Raw genomic sequence first — 20,588 nt, 5'->3', positions numbered from 1 at the left:
TCTTCTAGCACCTTCCCGGAGGAGAGCTCCAAAGACTCATGGCCCTCAGTCAAAGAAATTCAACTCATTCCTGTTTTAAACAGACAATTTCCAGGCTTTAAGCATTGACTTCTAGCTTGAGATTCCCCCTCAACAAGTCCTTGTAACAAACCTCTGACTCGTGTGTCCTCCTATCTCCTTACTGTAGCTCTTGAACACATTATCGATTATTGTCATTGTGTGTGTTAAAAGAGGAAGCTGTTACTCTCTCTTTCTCTCACCCCATTGTTGCTTTTAGTGTCGATTTTTGGACTTCTCTCTTTGTGTCTGCCTGTCTCTCTCTCTCTCTCACTCTGCAACTCTCTCTCTCTCTGTCTCTGTGCATCTCCCCACCCCTCCTCCTGTCGTGTCTCTTTCTCTGCTTCACTTTCACATTCCCTTCCTCACCTGTCTGTCACATTCCAATACCTGTCTGTATCCCATAGCCGTGCCTGGATGGGAAGCTGCTCAGAGCTGTAGCTGGTGCATGCTTTTCCAGCTGAGTGGAATGTTTCTGGTTTGGAATGTGGTGCCTGATAGCGAGGGAAGCAGAGTCTGAAATCAGGAGCATTGGGACTCGGAGGTAGGGGTGGAAGCAGCGTGAATGGTGAAGTGGTTACAGTCGAGGGTAGGCTTTGTGTCGCACTGGGGCCTTGAGCTGAACTAACTCCCATGGGGGTAGGGTGGAGGGGAGGGTGAAACATCCTGGGGAGGGCTTCGACTGGGGTTGGGGGCTTGTGTCATGTTAAGTGGATTCTGTCACAGTGGGGAGGGGGACTGTGTCACGGTGGGGAGGGGGATTTGTGTCACAGTGGGGAGGGGGATTTGTGTCACGGTGGGGAGGTGGGATCTGTGTCACGGTGGGGAGGGGGATTTGTGTCACGGTGGGGAGGTGGGATCTGTGTCACGGTGGGGAGGGGGATTTGTGTCACGGTGGGGAGGTGGGATCTGTGTCACGGTGGGGAGGGGGATTTGTGTCACGGTGGGGAGGTGGGATCTGCGTCACGGTGGGGAGGGGGACTGCGTCACGGTGGGGAGGGGTCTGTGTGTCACGGTGGGGAGGGGGACTGCGTCACGGTGGGGAGGGGTCTGTGTGTCACGGTGGGGAGGGGTGGTCTGTCACAGTGTGGAGGGGGGTGTGTGTCACGGTGAGGGGGGGTCTGTGTGTCACGGTGGGGAGGGGGGGTGTGTGTCACGGTGGGGAGGGGGGTCTGTGTGTCACGGCGGGGAGGGGGGTCTGTGTCACGGCGGGGAGGGGGGTCTGTGTGTCACGGCGGGGAGGGGGGTGTGTGTGTCACGGCGGGGAGGGGGGTGTGTGTGTCACAGCGGGGGGGGGGGGGAGTGTGTCACGGTGGGGAGGGGCGTGTGTCGTGAGGAGAATAAGCTGTACATGGAGGGGGCGTGGTTACTGTGTGGCTGAAGATTGTCTCTGTTTGGGGTGGAGGGTGGGAGGACGGTGGGGGGGGGTGGTAGGTGGCGTTGACACCGAGCGAGTGCTGAGGGTAACTCTAACCCAGCTGAGGCCTGGGTGTGTTGAGCTTCACTCGGTGTTTAATTCGCTGCTCAGGTCCCCACTGCATCCTGGCTTTTGAGCATGTGACTATTTTCCGGTTTTCTGCTCTTCCTCAGTTGTGAGCACTGCTGCCTCTCAGCGCCAGGGACCCGGGTTCAATTCCACTTTCAGGCGACTATCTGTGTGAACATAGAATATTACAGCGCAGTACAGGCTGATCATGGAACCAATCTGAAGCCCATCAAACCTACACTATTCCATTCTCATCCGTATGTTTACCCATTGGCCATGTAAATGCTGGCGAGTTTACTTCTGTTGCAGGCAGGGTGTTCCAATGCCCCTACTCTCTGAGTAAAGAACCTACCTCTGACGTCTGTCCTGTATCTATCACCCCTCAATTTAAAGCTATGTCCCCTCGTGCTCGCCATCACCATTTGAGATGAAAGACTCACTGTCCACCCTATCTAACCCTGTGATTAGCTTATATGTTCCAGTTAAGTCACCTCTCAACCTTCTTCTCCTGTGGAGTTTGCACACTCTCCCCGTGTCTGCGTGGGTTTCCTCTGGGTGTTCCAGCCTCCTCCCACTGTCCAAAGATGTGCAGGTCAGGGTGGATTGGCCGTGGGAAATGCAGGGGCAGGGAAAGGGGGAGTCAATCAGGGTGGGATGTTGTTTGGAGGGTCAGTGTGGCCTCAATGGGCTGAATGGCCTGTTTCCATATTATAGGGATTCTATGATTCTTTCTTGTCTTGATCATTTTGCTCAGTCACATCAGATTAACTTACTGAACCGGAATCCTGGAGCCACACCATTCCAGAGTTTCGGAATTGGAAGGGCAGTAGTTTCGGATTCTCAGTCACTCTGTACCTCTCCCTTCAGTGGGAAGACCATCAGTACATCAAGCAGTCTCTTACTGCCAAGAATACTTGAGCTGGGCCAGGGATTGGGGTTCAGATGCAGAACCTCACCCTGTATTCCAACACTGTGATGGATGAGGACCACGTTCTCCAAAATTCTTTTCCCTGGGTCCACATCCAAAACTGAGAAGGGTTTAATCAACTTGGAAGTAGGGAATAATGAGGTTTCAGCTGTATCCGTATCCAATCACAAATCAGTAGACCTGGTGTCTCAGTGTCCCCTGGGTGGGGTATATCTGACACAAGGGGGTGTCAGTATCTGATAACTTCATCCCACAGAGAGGAGAACACAAATGGCTGGCAGCGAGCTGAGGTCATTCGCCTGGAGCAGGATATCTTCACCACCATGGCTGGGCGTGGCTCTCTCTACATTTACAAAACCGATGGCTTCTGGAGTCAGATCAAGTCAGCAGGGTGAGTGTTAACATGGAGCGGGACGGGCTATCCACACGCAGGCACAAAGGGCAAGGCAACTGGATGGAGGGAAGGGTGATCGCAGGGCACTGGCTCGGGGGACACAGGCAGAGAAACAGGGACACTGCAAGGAACAAACAACATGGACGGACGGGAGTAGTGTGGATTCAGAGATGGAGTGAGTGTCAGGCTGAGGGAATGGAAGTAGAGGAAGGAGATGGAGAGAAAGGCAAACTGAGGAAAGGCCCGCTTTGGGCTCCATTTGTTAACCTTAACCTGAGTGTTGGTTTGGTGTAGTTTACCTCAATACTCTGGGAAAATCCATTCTGGGCTCCAGGTCCTGATCAATAGCCAGTGACAGTCACTGGATATTGCACGCGGGAGACTTGAGAAAGGAGACACCTATAGAGTCAAACAGGCCAGAAACAGGCCCTTCGGCCCTCTCTATCAGTGCCAGCCAACAAACACCAAACTACACTAATCCCATTTACTAGATCACAGTAAATTCCCAGTATTTAAGGTATATAATTTTTGCCAGTTTATCTAGAATACCGGGTTGTAAGGTGCTAGTTAGCCTTCCTCCACCATTGTCTCAAGCAGCACGTAGAAGTTTCTATCAACCTCTGGGTGAAGAAATCTTTCCTCAAACTTCCTGCAAACTACTTTCTCAACAAAGGACAATACAGCACAGGAACAGGCCCTTCGGCCCTCCAAGCCTGCATGACACATCTTGCCCTTCCATACTGAAACTGTCTTACTTTACAGGATGCATATCCCTCTATTCCCTTCCTATTCCTGTATCATCCAGGTGTTTCTTGAATGCTGCGGTTGTATTTGCTTCCTCCCCCTCCTCTGGCAGCACGTTCCAGGCACTCCCCAGCCTTTGTGGGAAAAACTTACCTCGCACAGCTCTTTTAAATTTCCTCCCTCTCACCTTGAACCTGTATCCCTAGTAACTGACCCCTCCACCCTGGGAAAAAGCCTCACATTTTCCACTCTATCCATGCCATTCACAATCTTATAAATTTCTATCAGCTGTCCCCTCAACCTCCTGCATTCCAGTGAAAACAAACCCAGTCTGTCCAACCTTTCTTCAAAACTGGAATGCCCCAGACCAGGGAACATCCTGGTAAACCTTTTCAGTACTGTCTCCAAAGCATCCACACTCCTCTGGTGGTGACCAGAACTGTACACAGTATTCCAAGTGTGGCCTAAGTAAAGTTCTGTACAGCTGCAGCATAACTTGCCTATCCTTATACTCAGTGCCCTTTCCAATGAAGGTAAGCATGCCAGAGGCCTTTTTCACTCCCTTATCTACCTGCGCTGTCTCCTTAAACATATGCCTCAAGATTAAGGTTTTAGACACATCTGCCAATGGAGAAAAGATTCTCACAATCGACTCTGTCTGTGAATCTCATAATTTTGTATCTTTTAATCAGATTCCCCCTCAGCCTCCTCTGTTCCAGGGAAAACACTCCCAGCCTATTCAGTTCCTCCTCATCACTGAGACTTTCCATCTCAGGCACATCCTGTTGAATCTCCTCTGCACCCTTTCCAGTTCAATCACATCCTTCTGATAGTTGGGGACCAGAACTGTTCATAGTATTCTAACTGTGGCTGAAACAATGTATACAAAGTTGTATCAAGACTTCCTCACCCCTATGTCTTATGCCCCTAATGAAGCAAATATCCCATCTGCCTTCTTCCCCACCCTGTCTCCCTGTGCTGACACCTTCAGGGATCTATAGCCTTGTACACACCAAGGTCCCTTTGTTCCTCATTTCTCCCGAGAGACCGACCCTTCATTGTGTAGTTCTTCCTTGTTAGGTCTCTCAAAACACATCGCCTTGCGTTATTCAGGATTAACTTCCATCAGCCAATGTTCTGCCTGATTTACCAGCCAAACAATATCAGACTGTAGCCTGGGACCAACCTCCTCATTACATCAACACAACTCAACAGCACCATCAATGTTCATGTCATGTAAAAACTTCCTAAAACTTTCACATCCAGGCTGTTAATGTACATAACAAACAGCAAGGGCCCAGCCCCCAGCCCCCAGGGCCCAGGCCCAGTCCCAGTCCCAGGCCCAGCCCCCAGCCCCCAGCCCCCAGCCCCAGGCCCCAGGCCCCAGGCCCCAGGCCCCAGCCACAGCCCCCAGCCACAGCCCCCAGCCCCCAGCCCCCAGCCCCCAGCCCCCAGCGCCCAGCCCCCAGCGCCCAGGCCCAGACCCAGACCCAGACCCAGACCCAGACCCTGTGTTACATCGCTGGAGCCAGGCTCCCTTCCACAAACACAGCCCTCCACTATCACCCTTTGCCTCCTGTTTGGAAGCCAGTTAGGGATCCAGTTTGCCAACTTGCCTTGGATCCCATTGGCTGTTAGTTTTGGACCAGCCTTCCATCTGGGACCTTACTGAAGTCCATGTAAACACATCAACTGTACTATCCTCATCAATTTATTTAGTCACCTTTTCTAAAGGCTCGCTAAATTAGTCTGTCAGGTGTTGACTATCCCTGATCAATCCCTGCCTTTCCAAGTATTGATTAATCTGTCCCTCGGAATGTTTTGCAATAATTGACATTAACTATCTGCTGTGTAATTACCTGGCCTCTCCCTGCTGCCCGCCTTGAACAAAGGAATCCCATTAGCTATCCTCCAATAATCTGGCCCTTCACCTGTGGTCAGTGAGCTATTAAATATCTCCACCAGGGTCTCAGCAATCTCCTCCCTTACCTCCCATAGCAGCCTGGGATATCTTCATGCTTGCTAAAACATCTAATACCTTCTCCTTAATAATCTTACCATGTTCTCGGAGTTCACCATCCCAACTGAAACCTCCAGCTAAAATACCTTGCTCCCCTGTGAGTACAGATTATTCAGTTATTTCAGATATACTAAAAAAAAACATAATTTGTTGAAGCTTTCAATCATCTGCACATCAGGACACTTCGCAAGAATACCAATTCAGCAGGAAGACCAACATTTATGTTGCATTAGAGAAAAGTGCTGATTGGTGGAAGCATGCCATGGAGAATACACCCAATAATTTTGATTGACAGTTAACAGCCTAACTTTATTTACATTTTAAACCAGGCAGGTTGACTCTCACTTGTTCAGGTCATTGCCCTGAGAATTGACACTCCCAAATGGTTTTTGCCTATTTTTGTTGAGTTGAAACAGGTACAGTGTGTGTACATGTTGTTTCTGTCTGAACATGGTCCTGTGTATTAATGTATGTAGTATCCTGCATACACAAGTGTGGGTCACTGCATGTATTGGAAGGACACACTGCTGTAATCAGTAATATGGAGTAATAAGAATAAATCAAAGAATGTGGATGTTGTTAATATGGTTTATGAATTTCAGTGCCAATGTGCTCCCGGCTGTGCAGACCATATGTCCCAAAGACTGATGGATACTATCAAACAGCATGTCCCTCCAGCTGTTCACAACAAGCACCTTACTGACCAGACCCATCCTTGCAAAATCATAGTACATTGTTCAATATTCAATGTGTTTCTCAAATTGGACAACATTTGCTGGGTAATGTTGAATATGCAAGGTTTGTGAAGGTTTGTAGCTCAGGTTGAGGTTTAGGGTGTAGGTTTGCTCGCTGAGCTGTAGGTTTGATATCCAGATGTTTCATTACCTGGCTAGGTAACATCATCAGTGGTGAACTCCAAGTGAAGCCAAGCTGTTGTCTCCTGCTTTCTATTTATATGTTTGTCCTGGATGGGGTTTGTAGTTCTCCTTTGTCCTTTCTTTCTACTGACGTCCAGGAATGCGAGTTTGTTGTCAGTTTCTTCCTCCTTGGTGAACTTTATGCCTGTGGGGGTGTTGTTGATGATGTTAAATGTCTCTTCTATCTTGTTTCGTTTTGTGATGACAAAGGTGTCATCTACATAGTGGACCCAGATTTGTGGTTTGATGGTTGGTAGGGCTGTTTGTTCTAGCCTTTGCATTACCACTTCTGCTATGAATCCTGATAGCGGAGATCCCATGGGTGTGCTGTTGGTTTGTTTGTAGACTATGTTGTTGAAGGTGAAGTGGGTGGTGAGGCACAGGTCCACTAGCTTCATGATGTTTTCGTTGGTAATGTGATTGATGGTGGTTGGTGTGTGTGTGATGCTCTCTTCAATACAACCCATGGACAAAACACCATTTTGACTGGGACAACCCATCTATCCTGGGACAGGCTAAGCAAAGACGTACCAGAGAATTCCTAGAGGCCTGGCACTCCAACCACAACGCCATAAACAAACACATAGATCTAGGTACCATCTATCAACCCCTCAGAAAACGAACAGGAAATGACATCACCACAAACCCCAGGAACCCCATCCAGGACGAGCATATAAATAGAAAGCGGGAGACAACAGCTTCGCTTCACTTGGAGGTCACCACTGATGATGTTACCGAGCCAGGTAATGAAACGTCTGGATATCAAACCTACAGCTCAGCGAGCAAACCTACACCCTAAATGTTGAATATATGAGGAATTATAGTGACAATCAATTTAGGATCCGTCAGGAAAAGCACAGCAAGCAGGTCAGGCAGCATCTGAAGAGCAGAAGATTCAACGTTTTGGGCATAAGCTCTTCATCAGGAATGTTCCTGATGAAGGGTTTATGCCTGAAATATCGATTCTCCTGCTGCTCGGATACTGCCAGACCTGCTGTGCTTTTCCAGCACCACACTCTTGACTCTGAACTCCAGCACCTGCAATCCTCTCTGTCTCGTAATATAATATGTATAATTGACACTTGTTTTAACAGAGGTCTCTCTGTTCAGACAGAAAGACCAAGTTATGCATGCTGCACCTGTTTCAACTCAACATCTAAGGGACAGCCATTTGGGGGGGCTCACTTCTCAGGGCAATGACCAGAGCTAACAAGAATCAACCTGCCTGGTTTAAAATTTAAACAAAGTCTGGCTGTTAACTGTCTATCAACATCAGTGGGTACATTCCCCATCATAACACATTTACCCATTCAAGTTCACTTCCAAGCAATCAGCACTTGACTCCCATGGAATATCAGTGATGGCTTTCACCTTCACTTAGTATTTCCTGTGAATTAGTCTCGTGAGGGGCAAGGTGGAAAGTTTGGAGCAAAATGAGTGTTCCTGGGAAAGGACACCGTATGAGCCACTGATTATGAGTGTTCCTGGGAAAGGACACCGTGTGAGCGACTGATTATTGCTCACTGTGTTCCCCATACAGAGGGTCTGAGCTGGGATGAGGTGGGGCTGGCTGGGATAAACCCCCAACCACAGTAGGAGGCCACTCCCCCCCCCAAACCCAACCCTAACTCTTTGTCACTCTGCAGGTCTGCCATCTATGCCAACCGACTGTACCTTAACCAATACCAGAAAACTCGGCCTGACCGACTGGCCAAGAACACACCAGGTAGTCCCAGAATCCTCGGTACGTATCTCAATAACAACACCGCATTTACATAGAACCGCTGATGGTGTAGAGTATCCCAAAGTGCTTCACAGGAACATTGTCAAAAAACACTTAACACCTGAGGGACAGGACATGGATGAATTTGGAAAGGCAAGGATTGATTAAGGATAGTCAACATGGCTTTGTGCGTGGGAAATCATGTCTCACAAACCTGATTGAGTTTTTTGAAGAAGTAACAAAGAGGATTGATGAGGGCAGAGTGGTAGATGTGATCTATGTGGACTTCAGTAAGGCGTTCGACAAGGTTCCCCATGGGAGACTGGTTAGCAAGGTTAGATCTCATGGAATACAGGGAGAACTAGCCATTTGGATACAGAACTGGCTCAAAGGTAGAAGACAGGGTGGTGGTGGAGGGTTGTTTTTCAGACTGGAGGCCTGTGACCAGTGGAGTGCCACAAGGATCAGTGCTGGGTCCTCTACTTTTGGTCATTTACATAAATTATTTGGATGCGAGCATAAGAGGTACAGTTAGTAAGTTTGCAGATGACACCAAAGTTGGAGGTGTAGTGGACAGCGAAGAGGGTTACCTCAGATTACAACAGGATCTGGACCAGATGGGCCAATGGGCTGAGAAGTGGCAGATGGAGTTTAATTCAGATAAATGTGAGGTGCTGCATTTTGGGAAAGCAAATTTTAGCAGGACTTATACACTTAATGGTAAGGTCCGAGGGAGTGTTGCTGAACAAAGAGACCTTGGAGTGCAGGTTCATAGCTCCTTGCAAGTGGAGTCGCAGGTAGATAGGATAGTGAAGAAGACGTTTGGTATGCTTTCCTTTATTGAGTACAGGAGTTGGGAGGTCATGTACAGGACATTTTTTAGGCCAAATTTGGAATATTGCGTACAATTCTGATCTCCTTCCTATCAGAAAGATGTTGTGAAACTTGAAAGGGTTCAGAAAAGATTTACAAGGATGTTGCCAGGGTTGGAGGATTTGAGCTACAGGGAGAGGTTGAACAGGCTGGGGCTGTTTTCCCCGGAGCGTCGGAGGCTGAGGGGTGACCTTATAGAGGTTTACAAAATCATGAGGGGCATGGATAGGATAAATAGGCAAAGTCTTTTCCCTGGGGTCGGGGAGTCCAGAACTAGAGGGCATAGGTTTAGGGTGAGAGGGAAAAGATATAAAAGAGACCTAGGGGGCAACTTCTTTTCACACAGAGGGTGGTACGTGTATGGAATGAGCTGCCAGAGGATGTGGTGGAGGCTGGTACAATTACAGCATTTAAGAGGCATTTCGATGGGTATATGAATAGGAAGGGTTTGGAGGGATATGGGCCGGGTGCTGGCAGGTGGGACTAGATTGGGTTGGGATATCTGGTCGGCATGGACGGGTTAGACCGAAGGGTCTGCTTCCGTGCTGTACACCTCTGTGACTCAGTGACCAAGCAGCTAAAGAAATATTAGGACAAGTGACAAAGAGCTTGATCAGCTGTTTTTTACGGAGGGTGTTAAAGGTGGAAAGCAGGATGGAGGTTCAGAGATTAGAGACTAGCTACCAGCTCAGTAATAGAGTGATTCATATTGGTAACAGGCAAGAGGGCAGCATCAGAGGATCACACAGAGGTCACAGAGGGTGATGAGGGTGAGGGAGATTATAGGAAGGAGGGGGGTGAGGGTGAGAGAGGTTACAGGGAGAGGAGGGGGGTGAGGGTGAAGGAGGTTAGAGGGAGGGGGTGAAGATGAAGGAGGTTACAGGGAGAGGGAGGGGTGAGGGAGGTTACAGAGAAAGGGAAGGAGGTTACAGAGAGGGAAGGTGAGGGAGGTTACAGGGAGAGGGAAGGGGGTGAGGGTGATGGAGGTTACAGGGAGAGGGAAGGGGGTGAGAGTGAGGGAGGTTACAGAGGGGGGAGGCGTGGGAGGGTGATGGAAGTTTCATGGAGAGGGAGGGGGGTTAGAGAGGTTACAGGGAGAGGGAAGGGGGTGAGGGAGGTTACAGGGAGAGGAAGGTTACAGGGAGGGGGGTGAGGGAGGTTACAGGGAAAGGGGGTGAGGGAGGGTGATGGAGGTTACAGTGAGAGGAAGGGGGTGAGGGAGGTTACAGGGAGAGGGAGGGTAATGAGGATGAATATAATGAGGGTTATAGAAGCTGGAGGTGGTTCCAGAGCTGGGGAGAGTTTTCTGTCGGGGAACACACTGTTGCTAACATTCCACATTGCAGTCCAGCCATCTGGCCAACTGAGCTAACTGACACCCCAGAAGGTTAATAGAATCTCCTTTATTTCAAAGGGAATGGGGTCTAAAATCGAAACTGTGCTGGTCAGCCCACAGCCGGAATACTGGGAATGGTTTTGGGCTCCTTCCCGAAGGAAAGAGACAGTTCAGTGAAGGTTCACTTGGCTGTCAGCAGATATGGTGGCACTGTCCTTGGAAGAGAGGTTGGGTACTCATTGGAGTTTAGAAGGATGAGAGGGATGGTTTTGTAAGAGACAGATTCCAAGGGGACTTGACAGGGGGATGTGGAGAGGTTATTTCCCCGTGTAGGAGAGTCAAGTACTAGAGAGCATCATCTCAGAGTGAGGGGTCTCCCACTTAAGTCAGAGATGAGGTGGACTTCCTTCTGTCAGAGGGATGACTCTGTGGAAGTCTTTAGGACAGGGGGCTGTTGAGGCTGACTCATTAAGCAACAGGAATGCAGAGTACTGGGCTAATGGTAAGATTCTTGGTAGTGTAGATGAGCAGAGTGATCTCGGTGTCCAGGTACACAGATCCTTGAAAGTTGCCACCCAGGTTGACAGGGTTGTTAAGAAGGCATACAGTGTTTTAGCTTTTATTAATAGAGGGATCGAGTTCCAGAACCATGAGGTTATGCTACAGCTGTACAAAACTCTGGTGCGGCCGCACTTGGAGTATTGTGTACAGTTCTGGTCACCGCATTATAGGAAGGATGTGGAAGCTTTGGAAAGGGTGCAGAGGAGATTTACTGGGATGTTGCCTGGTATGGAGGGAAGGTCTTACGGGGAAAGGCTGAGGGACTTGAGGCTGTTTTCGTTAGAGAGAAGAAGGTTGAGAGGTGACTTAATAGAGACATAAAAGATAATCAGAGGGTTAGATAGGGTGGACAGGGAGAGCCTTTTTCCAAGTATGGGGACGGCGAGCACGAGGGGACATAGCTTTAAATTGAGGAGAGATCGATATAGGACAGATGTCAGAGGTAGTTTCTTTACTCAGAGAATAGTAGGGGGTGTGGAACGCACTGCCTGCAACAGGAGTAGACTCACCAACTTTAAGGGCATTTAAATGGTCATTGGATAGACACATGGATGAGAATGGAACAGTGTAGGATGGATGGGCTTCAGATTGGTTCCACAGGTCAGCACAACATCGAGGGGCCGAAGGGCCTGTACTGTGCTGGAATGTTCTGTGTTCTAGTCAGGAAGGGGATCAAAGGTTTTGAAAAAAGCAATCATGATCTCATTGAATGCCAGTGCCACCGATGGGCTGAATGGTCTGCTTCTGCTCCTGAGTCTTTTGCTCTTATCAACAAATCAGTGCCAGTAGGTGGCAGAACTCCGAGAGGGTGGGGTAGGCTTCAGGATTTTGACTCTTCAAACATAACGATGTCTCTGGTGTTTTCGTTAACAGGCAATGTTTATATCCACCCGACAGCGACCATTGACCCCACAGCTGTGGTGAGTTGCCCCATTGAAAGCTCATTGAATTCCTCAGTCTTGCAGCACTGAATGAGGCTGTTCAGCCCCGTGTGTCTCTGTTGGCTCTGAAATATATAACCCGTTTAACTGAACTCCTTTCTGCTTTCTCCCTATGGCCCTGAAATTGTCCCTTTCATCTATTTCTCTGATTCCCCGCTGAATATTATTCTGCTTCCATGTCAGGCCGCATGTTCACGTCACAAGAATGTAGTGAGCGACAAGTAATCTGGTGTGCCCTCAGTCTGTCCCCTCTGCTTACTGTCCCTGCTGTCACTGTCTCTCCATGGCATGTGTTGACGTTTCCACAGTTTGTCTCTTTATCCTCAGCTTGGTCCCAATGTCACCATCAGTACGGGAGTGACAATCGGAGCGGGAGTCCGAATCCGAGAGTCCATCATCTTACACGGAGCTTCCCTACAGGTAACACAGAATTCCTGCTGCTCCAAATCCCAAACACATTTCACAACCTGAGGGGAGCTCGGAAAGGGAGCAAACTGACAGGAGCTGAAGGTCAGCAAAGTACTGTGTAAAATGACAGCGTGAAGGAGGAAGGGCGGGGGTCTACCTGCTGGGGAATTGGCTGATGTAGGCATCAATGATTCAGACTCTCCACTCCCCCACCTGCCAGCATCTTACACTCCCTGTGTACTGTGGGAACCTGAAGTTACCAAATCAATTACAAGAATATCCACGCACTCACCCTCTACACTGTCCCCCCATCAGACACCCCCAGGACAGGGACAGCACGGGGTTAGATACAGAGTAAAGCTCCCTCTACACTGTCCCCCATCAAACACTCCCAGGGCAGGGACAGCATGGGGTTAGATACAGAGTAAAGCTCCCTCTACACTGTCCCCCATCAAACACACCCAGGACAGGGACAGCACAGGGTTAGATACAGAGTAAAGCTCACTCTACACTGTCCCCCCATCAAACACCCCCAGGACAGGGACAGCACAAGGTTAGATACAGAGTAAAGTTCCCTCTACACTGTCCCCCATCAAACACTCCCAGGACAGGAACAGCACAAGGTCCACATTAATCTCTCTCTACACTGGGGGAGTTTGGGTCCATGTTAAGCTCTCTCTACACTGGGGGGAGTTTGGGTCCATGTTAAGCTCTCTCTACACTGGGGGATTTGGGTCAATGTACAGAGTTGGTTGGCAAAACAACTCACTCTGTGGTCAGTGCGTACAGCTGGGAGCTGATTGGGCAGGGCCAAGGCAGCTCGGAGTGGGCAAGGTTACGGAGGCTGGGAGACTGCTTGGTGTGAGTGGGCCTTGCAGATGCTGTGGGGGGTCAGGCAGAGCTGTGAGTCTCAGTGACCTTTCCTATTCTCCAGGACCACAGCTGTGTGCTCAACTGTATCGTGGGTTGGGACAGCTCTGTCGGCAAATGGTCAAGAGTTGAAGGAACTCCAAGTGACCCCAATCCCAATGATCCACATGCCAAGATTGACAGTGAAACACTCTTCAGTGATGGGAGACTCAATCCTTCAATAACTATTCTTGGTAAGAACAGGCATTGAGAGATGGAATGGTGTCTGTGTCTGATACCAGAGACAAGCATCCGACTGAGAAACCCTTGTGCACCATTAGTACTAACCTTCCGACAGTGCGGCGCTCGCTCAGCGCTGACTCTCCGACAGTGCGGTGCTCACTCAGCGCTGACCCTCCGAAAGTGTGGTGCTCGCTCAGTGCTGACCCTCCGACAGTGCGGTGCTCGCTCAGTGCTGACCCTCTGACAGTGCGGCGCTCGCTCAGCGCTGACCATCTGACAGTGCGGTGCTCGCTCAGTGCTGACCCTCCGACATTGCGGTGCTCGCTCAGCGCTGACCCTCCCGACAGTGCGGCGCTCGCTCAGTGCAGGGTCCCCTCAGTACCTTGTTGGGAATGTCAGTGTATACCATGAACCTAAATCTCTAGCAGGTGGAATTGGATTCCATTGTCCACTCGCTGCATAATCGGTGTATTACTGCCTGAGCCCTGGGTGATGCTGCTACACATGGTGCCTGCCACTACACATGGTGCCTGCCACGCTGATGGTCTTTTCCCTCTGCAGGATGTAATGTCAGCATTCCCTCGGAGGTGATCATCCTGAACTCCATTGTCCTGCCTCACAAGGAGCTGAATCGTAGCTTCAAGAACCAGATAATTCTATAGCCAGAGCTGAGTTGAACCCTCAGGACGAGGGGAAAACATAACTGTTTGGATCTGCTGAGACCATCTGACCTGTGCCTACAACATCAGGAGTATGTGCATTATACAGATTTCAGCCTCGTTACTTTATAGACGTGTGTCAACCTGCTCAGCTTTTCAATTACCGAAAGTGGCCCTTAATTCAACCAAGCCCATGTCACCCACACCCCTGTGTACACTCACCCCCCCCAATCACTGACTCTACTCACCCATTTAACCCCCCCCCTTCCTACCTATTTAACTCCTCCCCCAGTTTGGAACCACTCTCAGTTCCCCTGAGTGCATTGTTCTGTTCTGAGTTCCCATGTTTGCTGACTGATCCCCTCAGTCTGGTGCCTCCTGCTCTTTGGGTGGTTCCCCCTGGCAGGTTCTGCTGTTTTCAGGCCTGGAGAGTGCGTCGCTCCCTTTCCCACGGAGTTTCTCAGATCCTGCTTCGCGTTTATTCCCTCAATGTCCCCAGTTTTAATGAGTTTTGTCTAAACTCAGCTGTGACTATTTCAGAATCTGTGTAAGCGAGATGAAATGGGAGGATAGTGATGGGAAATCTTTATTTAGGGGCTGTTGAATTGGTGAATAAAGAGAGACACACTGTCCCTTTTCAGAGCAGTTAACAAACTGGCCTCTTTTCCTGACTCTCTGCCAAGCACAGAACCGTGGACATAAACAGACACAGTCAGGGGAATGGTGTTTGACACTGATCCCTCCCCCAGCTAGTGATGGGAGAGGGGCCCACGTTAGGCAAATCAATGAGAGGGCAAGGCTGTGCTGTGGGCTAGGATCAGGCCACTCTCTTTGCTCTGTGATGTTAGGTTGGAAAATCTGACTCCAAACTTCAGGCTAACCGCAGTCCAGCTGCACGACCCCCACCTGGGTCCGGTTTGCCTTGTCCAGCACCTTCACTACGCTGAGGGCCAGTTACACAACTGCAGGAGACTTCACAGAATGAGATACATCACCTGGTAATTGGTCTCCCTCTGTGTCACTGCTCCTGGATTCAGAGGAGCTTCCAGTGGACTGCAAGCACTGATTGGATCTTACAGACCTAGAGCTAGAAGATGCTAATCATATTCAAATAACAGTAACTCCACACAGTGGATGGACTCTGACCAGCTAGCTCAGAGCCTGGCCTGAGTAAGGAGCTAATCATGTTCAACGGTAGAAGGTCTGATTGAGAAACCTTCCAGCAACAGGAAGGCTATTGGTTTCCAAAGGAACTGGGGTCAGGGTGGAGTGTGTCTTTGTAGGGAGTTTGAGATCTGCAGTGTGCAATATGACAGAGATAGTGGTAGTAATGGTGGGGGTTGATTAACTGGTTTACAATGTAGAGTGGCACCAGTCTGGGTCAGGTGCCCCATTGGCTGAGGTTACTATGAAGGAATCTCCTTCTCAACCTCTCCCCTCACCCGAGAAATGATGACCCTCAGAATAAATCACCCTCAGGTTTCCCACCACAATAGGATAGAATGCAGAGAGTCTGTCGGGAAGGATACACAGTTGATAGGACAAAGGGTTGGGTTAAAAGTGTCTCTCTTTCAATGCAAGGAACGTCAGGGATAACTTAGAGCATGGATCAGTGCGTGGAACTACGATATTGTGCCAATAACAGAGACATGGATATCACAGCGGGCAGGAATGGCTTCTGGATGTTCCCGCATTTAGATCTTTCAAAAACAGTAGGAGGGGTGGTAAAAGAGGAAGGGGAGTAGCATTGTTAATGAGAGAGGGCATCACAGCTGCAGAAAAGGAGGTTGTTGGGGAGGGTTTGTCTCCGGAGTCAGTATGGGTGGAGGTCAGTAACAGGAAAGGAGTAGTCACTTGATTGGGTGTCTTCTGTCGACCTCCAATAGCAGCAGAGAGATGGAAGAACAGATTGGACAGCAGACCTTGGAAAGGTGCAGATGGAACAGTTGTTGGTCTGGGTAAGTTCAACGTCCCCCAGTGTTGATTGGAACCTCCTTAGTGCAGATGGTCTGTTTGGAGCTGACCTAGTCAGGAATCCCTCCTGGACGCACCTGACACAATATGTCCATAGGCTGGCTAGGGGGGAGGCCATATTGGATTTGGTGCTAGGCAACGAGCCAGGCCACGTGTCAGATCTCTCGGTGGGAGAGCATTCACCGTAACTGTGGAGTATAAATGGGGAACAATTGTTTTACAGGAAATGCACAACAGAAGTGTGGATGCTGTTTAAGGAGCACTTTTTGCGAGTGTTGGATAACTGTCCCATTGAGACAGGCAAGGAACTGTAAGGTGAAGGAGCCTTGGATGACAAGAGAAGAGGAGCTTCTCATCAAGAGAAAGATGGAAGCTTACTTAAGGTTGAGGAAGCAAGGATTTGGCATAGCTTTACAGGGTAGCTAGGAAAGAACTCAAAAATGGACTGAGGAGAGCTAGGAGAGGACACGAAAACGCCTTGGTTGGAAGGATTAGGGAAAACCTAAAGGCATTGTACACTTACGTGAGGAATAAGAGAATGATCAGAGAGAGGGTAGGGCTGATCAGGAATAGTGGAGGGGACTTGTACCTGGATTCTGAAGAGGTCAGGAAGGCCATAAATGAGTTTATTTGCTTCTGTATTCACGAGAGAGAGGGACCTTGTTTATAGAGCACACTGGCCCAGGTCAATAGGCTTGAACAGATTGACATAAGAAAGTGGGTGTGCTGGAAATTCTGAGAAGCATCAATATAGATAAATCCCCAGATATATCCAAGGTTACTATGGGAAATGAGGAATGAGATTGCTGTGCCTCTGGCGATGATCTTTACATCCTCACTCTCCACAGGAGTACTACCGGATGATTGGAGGGAGGTGAATGTTGTTGCTCTGTTCAAGAAAGGGAATAGGGAAATCCTGGGAATTACAGAGCAGCCAGTCTTAAGTTTGTGGTAAACAAGGTACTGGAAAATATTGATAGGATTTATGACTATTTGGAAAAACTGTTTGATTAAAGATAGTCAACATGACTTTGGGAGGGGCAGGTCATTCCTCAAGCTTTATGGAGTTCTTGGAGGATGAGACAGATTGAGTAGGTGATGTGGTGTGTACGGATTTCAGTAAAGCATTTAATAAGGATTCACACAGTGGGCTCCTTCAGAAAGTGAGGAGGTACGGGGTACAGGGAAATGTGGCTGTCTAGGTACATACAGGGCTGGCCGAAAGATGACAGTGAGTGGCAGTGGGTGGAAAGTATTCTGCCTGGGGTGTCAGTGACTAGTGGTGTCCCACAGGGATCTGTTCTTTGTAGTTTTTAATAAGTGACATGGATGAAGAAGTGGAAGGGTGGGTTAGTAAACTTGCCGATGACACAAAGCTTGGTGGTGTTGTAGATAATGTTGAGGGCCTGTTGCAGGCTACAACAAGACATTGACAAGATGCAGAGCTGGGCTAAGAAGTGGCAGATGGAGTTCAACCTGGATAAATGTGAAATGATTCATTTTGGAAGGTTGAATTTGAATGCTGAATACAGGGTTAAAGATAGGATTCTTGGCAGTGCAGAGGAACAGTAGGATCTTGGGGTCCACATACATAGATTCCTCAAATAGATACCATCCACATTGATATGGTTGTTAAAGCAGCTTATGGTGTATCGGCTTTCATTAGCAGGGGGATTGAGTTTAAGAGCCACAAGATTATGCTGCAGCTCTACAGAGCCCTGGTTAGACCACACTTGGAATATTGTATTCAGTTCTGGTCACCTTGTTATCAGAAGGATGTAGATGCTTTAGAGAGGGTGCAGAGGGGATTTACCAGGATGTTATCTGGCTTTGAGGGTGTGTCTTACGAAGAGATGAGTGAGCTAGGGCTTTTCACACTGCAGGGGTGAAGAGAGGTGATTTGATAGAGGTGTGCAAGGTAATGAGAGACATAGATAGTAGATAGCCAGAGACTTTTCCCCAGGGCAGAAATCCCCACGGGGCATCATAATTTTAGGGTGATTGGGGCGATGTCAGAGGTCAGTTCTTTATGCAGAGTGTGATGGGTGCGTAGAATACACTGCCAGCAGTGGGAGTAGTCAGAGACATTAGGAATATTTAAGCAACTGCTGGACCAGCCCATGGATGGCAGTAAATTGAGGGGATTCTGGATCAGTGGTGCTGGAAGAGCACAGCAGTTCAGGCAGCATCCAAGGAGCAGCAAAATCGATGTTTCGGGCAAAAGCCATGAGCTGGAAGCATGGAGAGATCAGCTAGAGGAGGGTGGGGTGAGAAGAGAGTAGCATAGAGTACACTAGGCGAGTGGGGGAGTGGATGAAGGTGATAGGTCAGGGAGGAGAGGGTGGAGTGGATAGGTGGAAAAGATGATAGGCAGGTAGGACAAGTCCGGACAAGTCATGGGAAGAGTGCTGAGCTGGAAGTTTGAAACCAAGATGAGGTGGGGGGGGGGGGGGGGAAAAGAGGAAATGAGGAAGCTGTTGAAGTCCACATTGATGCACTGGGGTTGAAGTGTTCCGAGGCAGAAGATGAGGCGTTCTTCCTCCAGGCGTCTGGTGGTGAGGGAGCAGCGGTGAAGGAGGCCCCGGACCTCCATGTCCTCGGCAGAGTGGGAGGGGGAGTTGAAATGTTGGGCCACGGGGCGGTGTGGTTGATTGGTGCGGGTATCTCGAAGATGTTCCCTAAAGCGCTCCCCAATGTAGAGGAGACCGCATCGGGAGCAACGGATACAATAAATGATATTGGTGGATGTGCAGGTAAAACTTTGATGGATGTGGAAGGCTCCTTTAGGGCCTTGGATAGAGGTGAGGGAGGAGGTGTGGGCACAGGTTTTACAGTTCCTGCAGTGGCAGGGCAAAGTGCCAGGATGGGTCATAGGAGGGCGAGGACCTGACCAAGTAGTCACAGAGGGAATGGTCTTTGCGGAAGGCGGAATGGGGTGGGGAGGGAAATATATCCCTGGGGGTGGGGTCCGTTTGGAGGTGGCGGAAATGTCGGTGGATGATTTGGTTTATGCGAAGGTTGGTAGGATGGAAGGTGAGCACCAGGGGCGTTCTGTCCTTGTTACAGTTGGAGGGGTGGGGTCTGAGGGCGGAGGTGTGGGATGTGGACGAGATGCGTTGGAGGGCATCTTTAACCACGTGGGAAGGGAAATTGCGGTCTCTAAAGAAGGAGGCCATCTGGCGTGTTCTGTGGTGGAACTGGTCCTCCTGGGAGCAGATACGGCGGAGGCGGAGGAATTGGGAATACGGGATGGCATTTTTGCAAGAGATAGGGTGGGAAGAGGTGTAATCCAGGTAGCTGTGGGAGTCGGTGGGTTTGTAAAAAATGTCAGTGTCAAGTCAGTCATCATTAATGGAGATGGAGAGGTCCAGGAAGGGGAGGGAGGTGTCAGGGATGGTCCAGGTAAGTTTAAGGTCAGGGTGGAATGTGTTGGTGAAGTTGATGAATTGCTCAACCTCCTCGCAGGAGCACGAGGTGGCGCCAATGCAGTCATCAATGTAGCGGAGGAAGAGATGGGGAGTGGTGCTTGTGTAATTACATGTTCTACGTAGCCAACAAAGAGCCAGGCATAGCTGGGGCCCATACATGTGCCCATGGCGACCCCTTTGGTCTGGAGGAAGTGGGAGGATTCAAAGAAGAAATTTTTAAGGGTGAGGACCAGTTCGGCCAAACGAATGTGTGTCGGTGGAAGGGTACTGTTGGGGACATCTGGAGAGGAAATAACAGAGGGCTTGGAGGCCCTGGTCATGGCGGATGGAGGTGTAGAGGGATTGGATATCCATGGTGAAGATGAGGCGTTGGGGGCTGGGGAAACAGAAGTCTTGGTGTGGGTGGTGTCTCGAGGTAGGTAGAGTTGTGTTCAGTGCGGCAGGAGTATGCTGAGACAATGGGTCGGCCAGGGTGGTCAGGCTTGTGGGTCTTGGGAAGTAGGTAGAACCGGGCAGTGCGGGGCTCAGTGTAGGTTAGATTGGTCTTAATCAAAGATAAATGCTCAGCACAGCATTAAGGGCTGAAGGGTCTGTACTGTTCTACAACTCTGTATAAAAGGGAGAGTAGCAGCCATATCTGTGGTGACTTTACCTTAAATAGTCACGTATTCAACACGAACTCAAAACAGACAGCAAGGGGAAGGTTTACAGAGAGTCAGGAAAGAGCAAACAAATGGAACTAAACTTCACGTCATTTGAAAACTGTGGATTCGCTGACTGGATCAGTTATTCTCCTATTTGCCCTTGAGATGGCTGTCCTCACTCTTTAAAGAACAGGAACAGAGTAGGCCATTCAGCCCCTTGAGTGTATTCTATCAGAGGGGTCAGGTGCAGCCTGGATTATGTCAGCTAAAGCTCCAGTACAGAACCACACCAAAATTAGATTTGAAACATTGGTCACTGATGGTTTAAGTTTAATTGACTGTGCTGTACTCCAGGAATGGCATTTGGAAAAGGAGACAGACAAGTCATTGATCATTGCAAACA

The 20,588-nt window shown here is 49.3% G+C and overlaps 1 protein-coding gene across 1 annotated transcript in view; it reads left to right on the top strand.

Moving 5' to 3' along the window:
- The window catches only part of gmppaa (GDP-mannose pyrophosphorylase Aa), a 31,135-nt gene extending 16,342 nt beyond the window's left edge, over positions 1-14,793 (top strand). The window contains exons 7-12 of the mRNA XM_060828186.1: positions 2,728-2,862; positions 8,193-8,290; positions 11,913-11,959; positions 12,308-12,400; positions 13,323-13,491; positions 14,042-14,793. Of these exons, the coding sequence (XP_060684169.1) occupies positions 2,728-2,862; positions 8,193-8,290; positions 11,913-11,959; positions 12,308-12,400; positions 13,323-13,491; positions 14,042-14,142 (643 nt within the window). The 3' untranslated portion in view covers positions 14,143-14,793. The remainder of the gene's footprint in view (positions 1-2,727; positions 2,863-8,192; positions 8,291-11,912; positions 11,960-12,307; positions 12,401-13,322; positions 13,492-14,041) is intronic.
- Positions 14,794-20,588: the final 5,795 nt, after the last annotated feature.

Source organism: Hemiscyllium ocellatum, chromosome 7 (assembly GCF_020745735.1).
Source record: "Hemiscyllium ocellatum isolate sHemOce1 chromosome 7, sHemOce1.pat.X.cur, whole genome shotgun sequence".
NCBI lineage: Eukaryota > Metazoa > Chordata > Chondrichthyes > Orectolobiformes > Hemiscylliidae > Hemiscyllium > Hemiscyllium ocellatum.
This window is presented reverse-complemented; position numbering and strand designations above follow the sequence as displayed.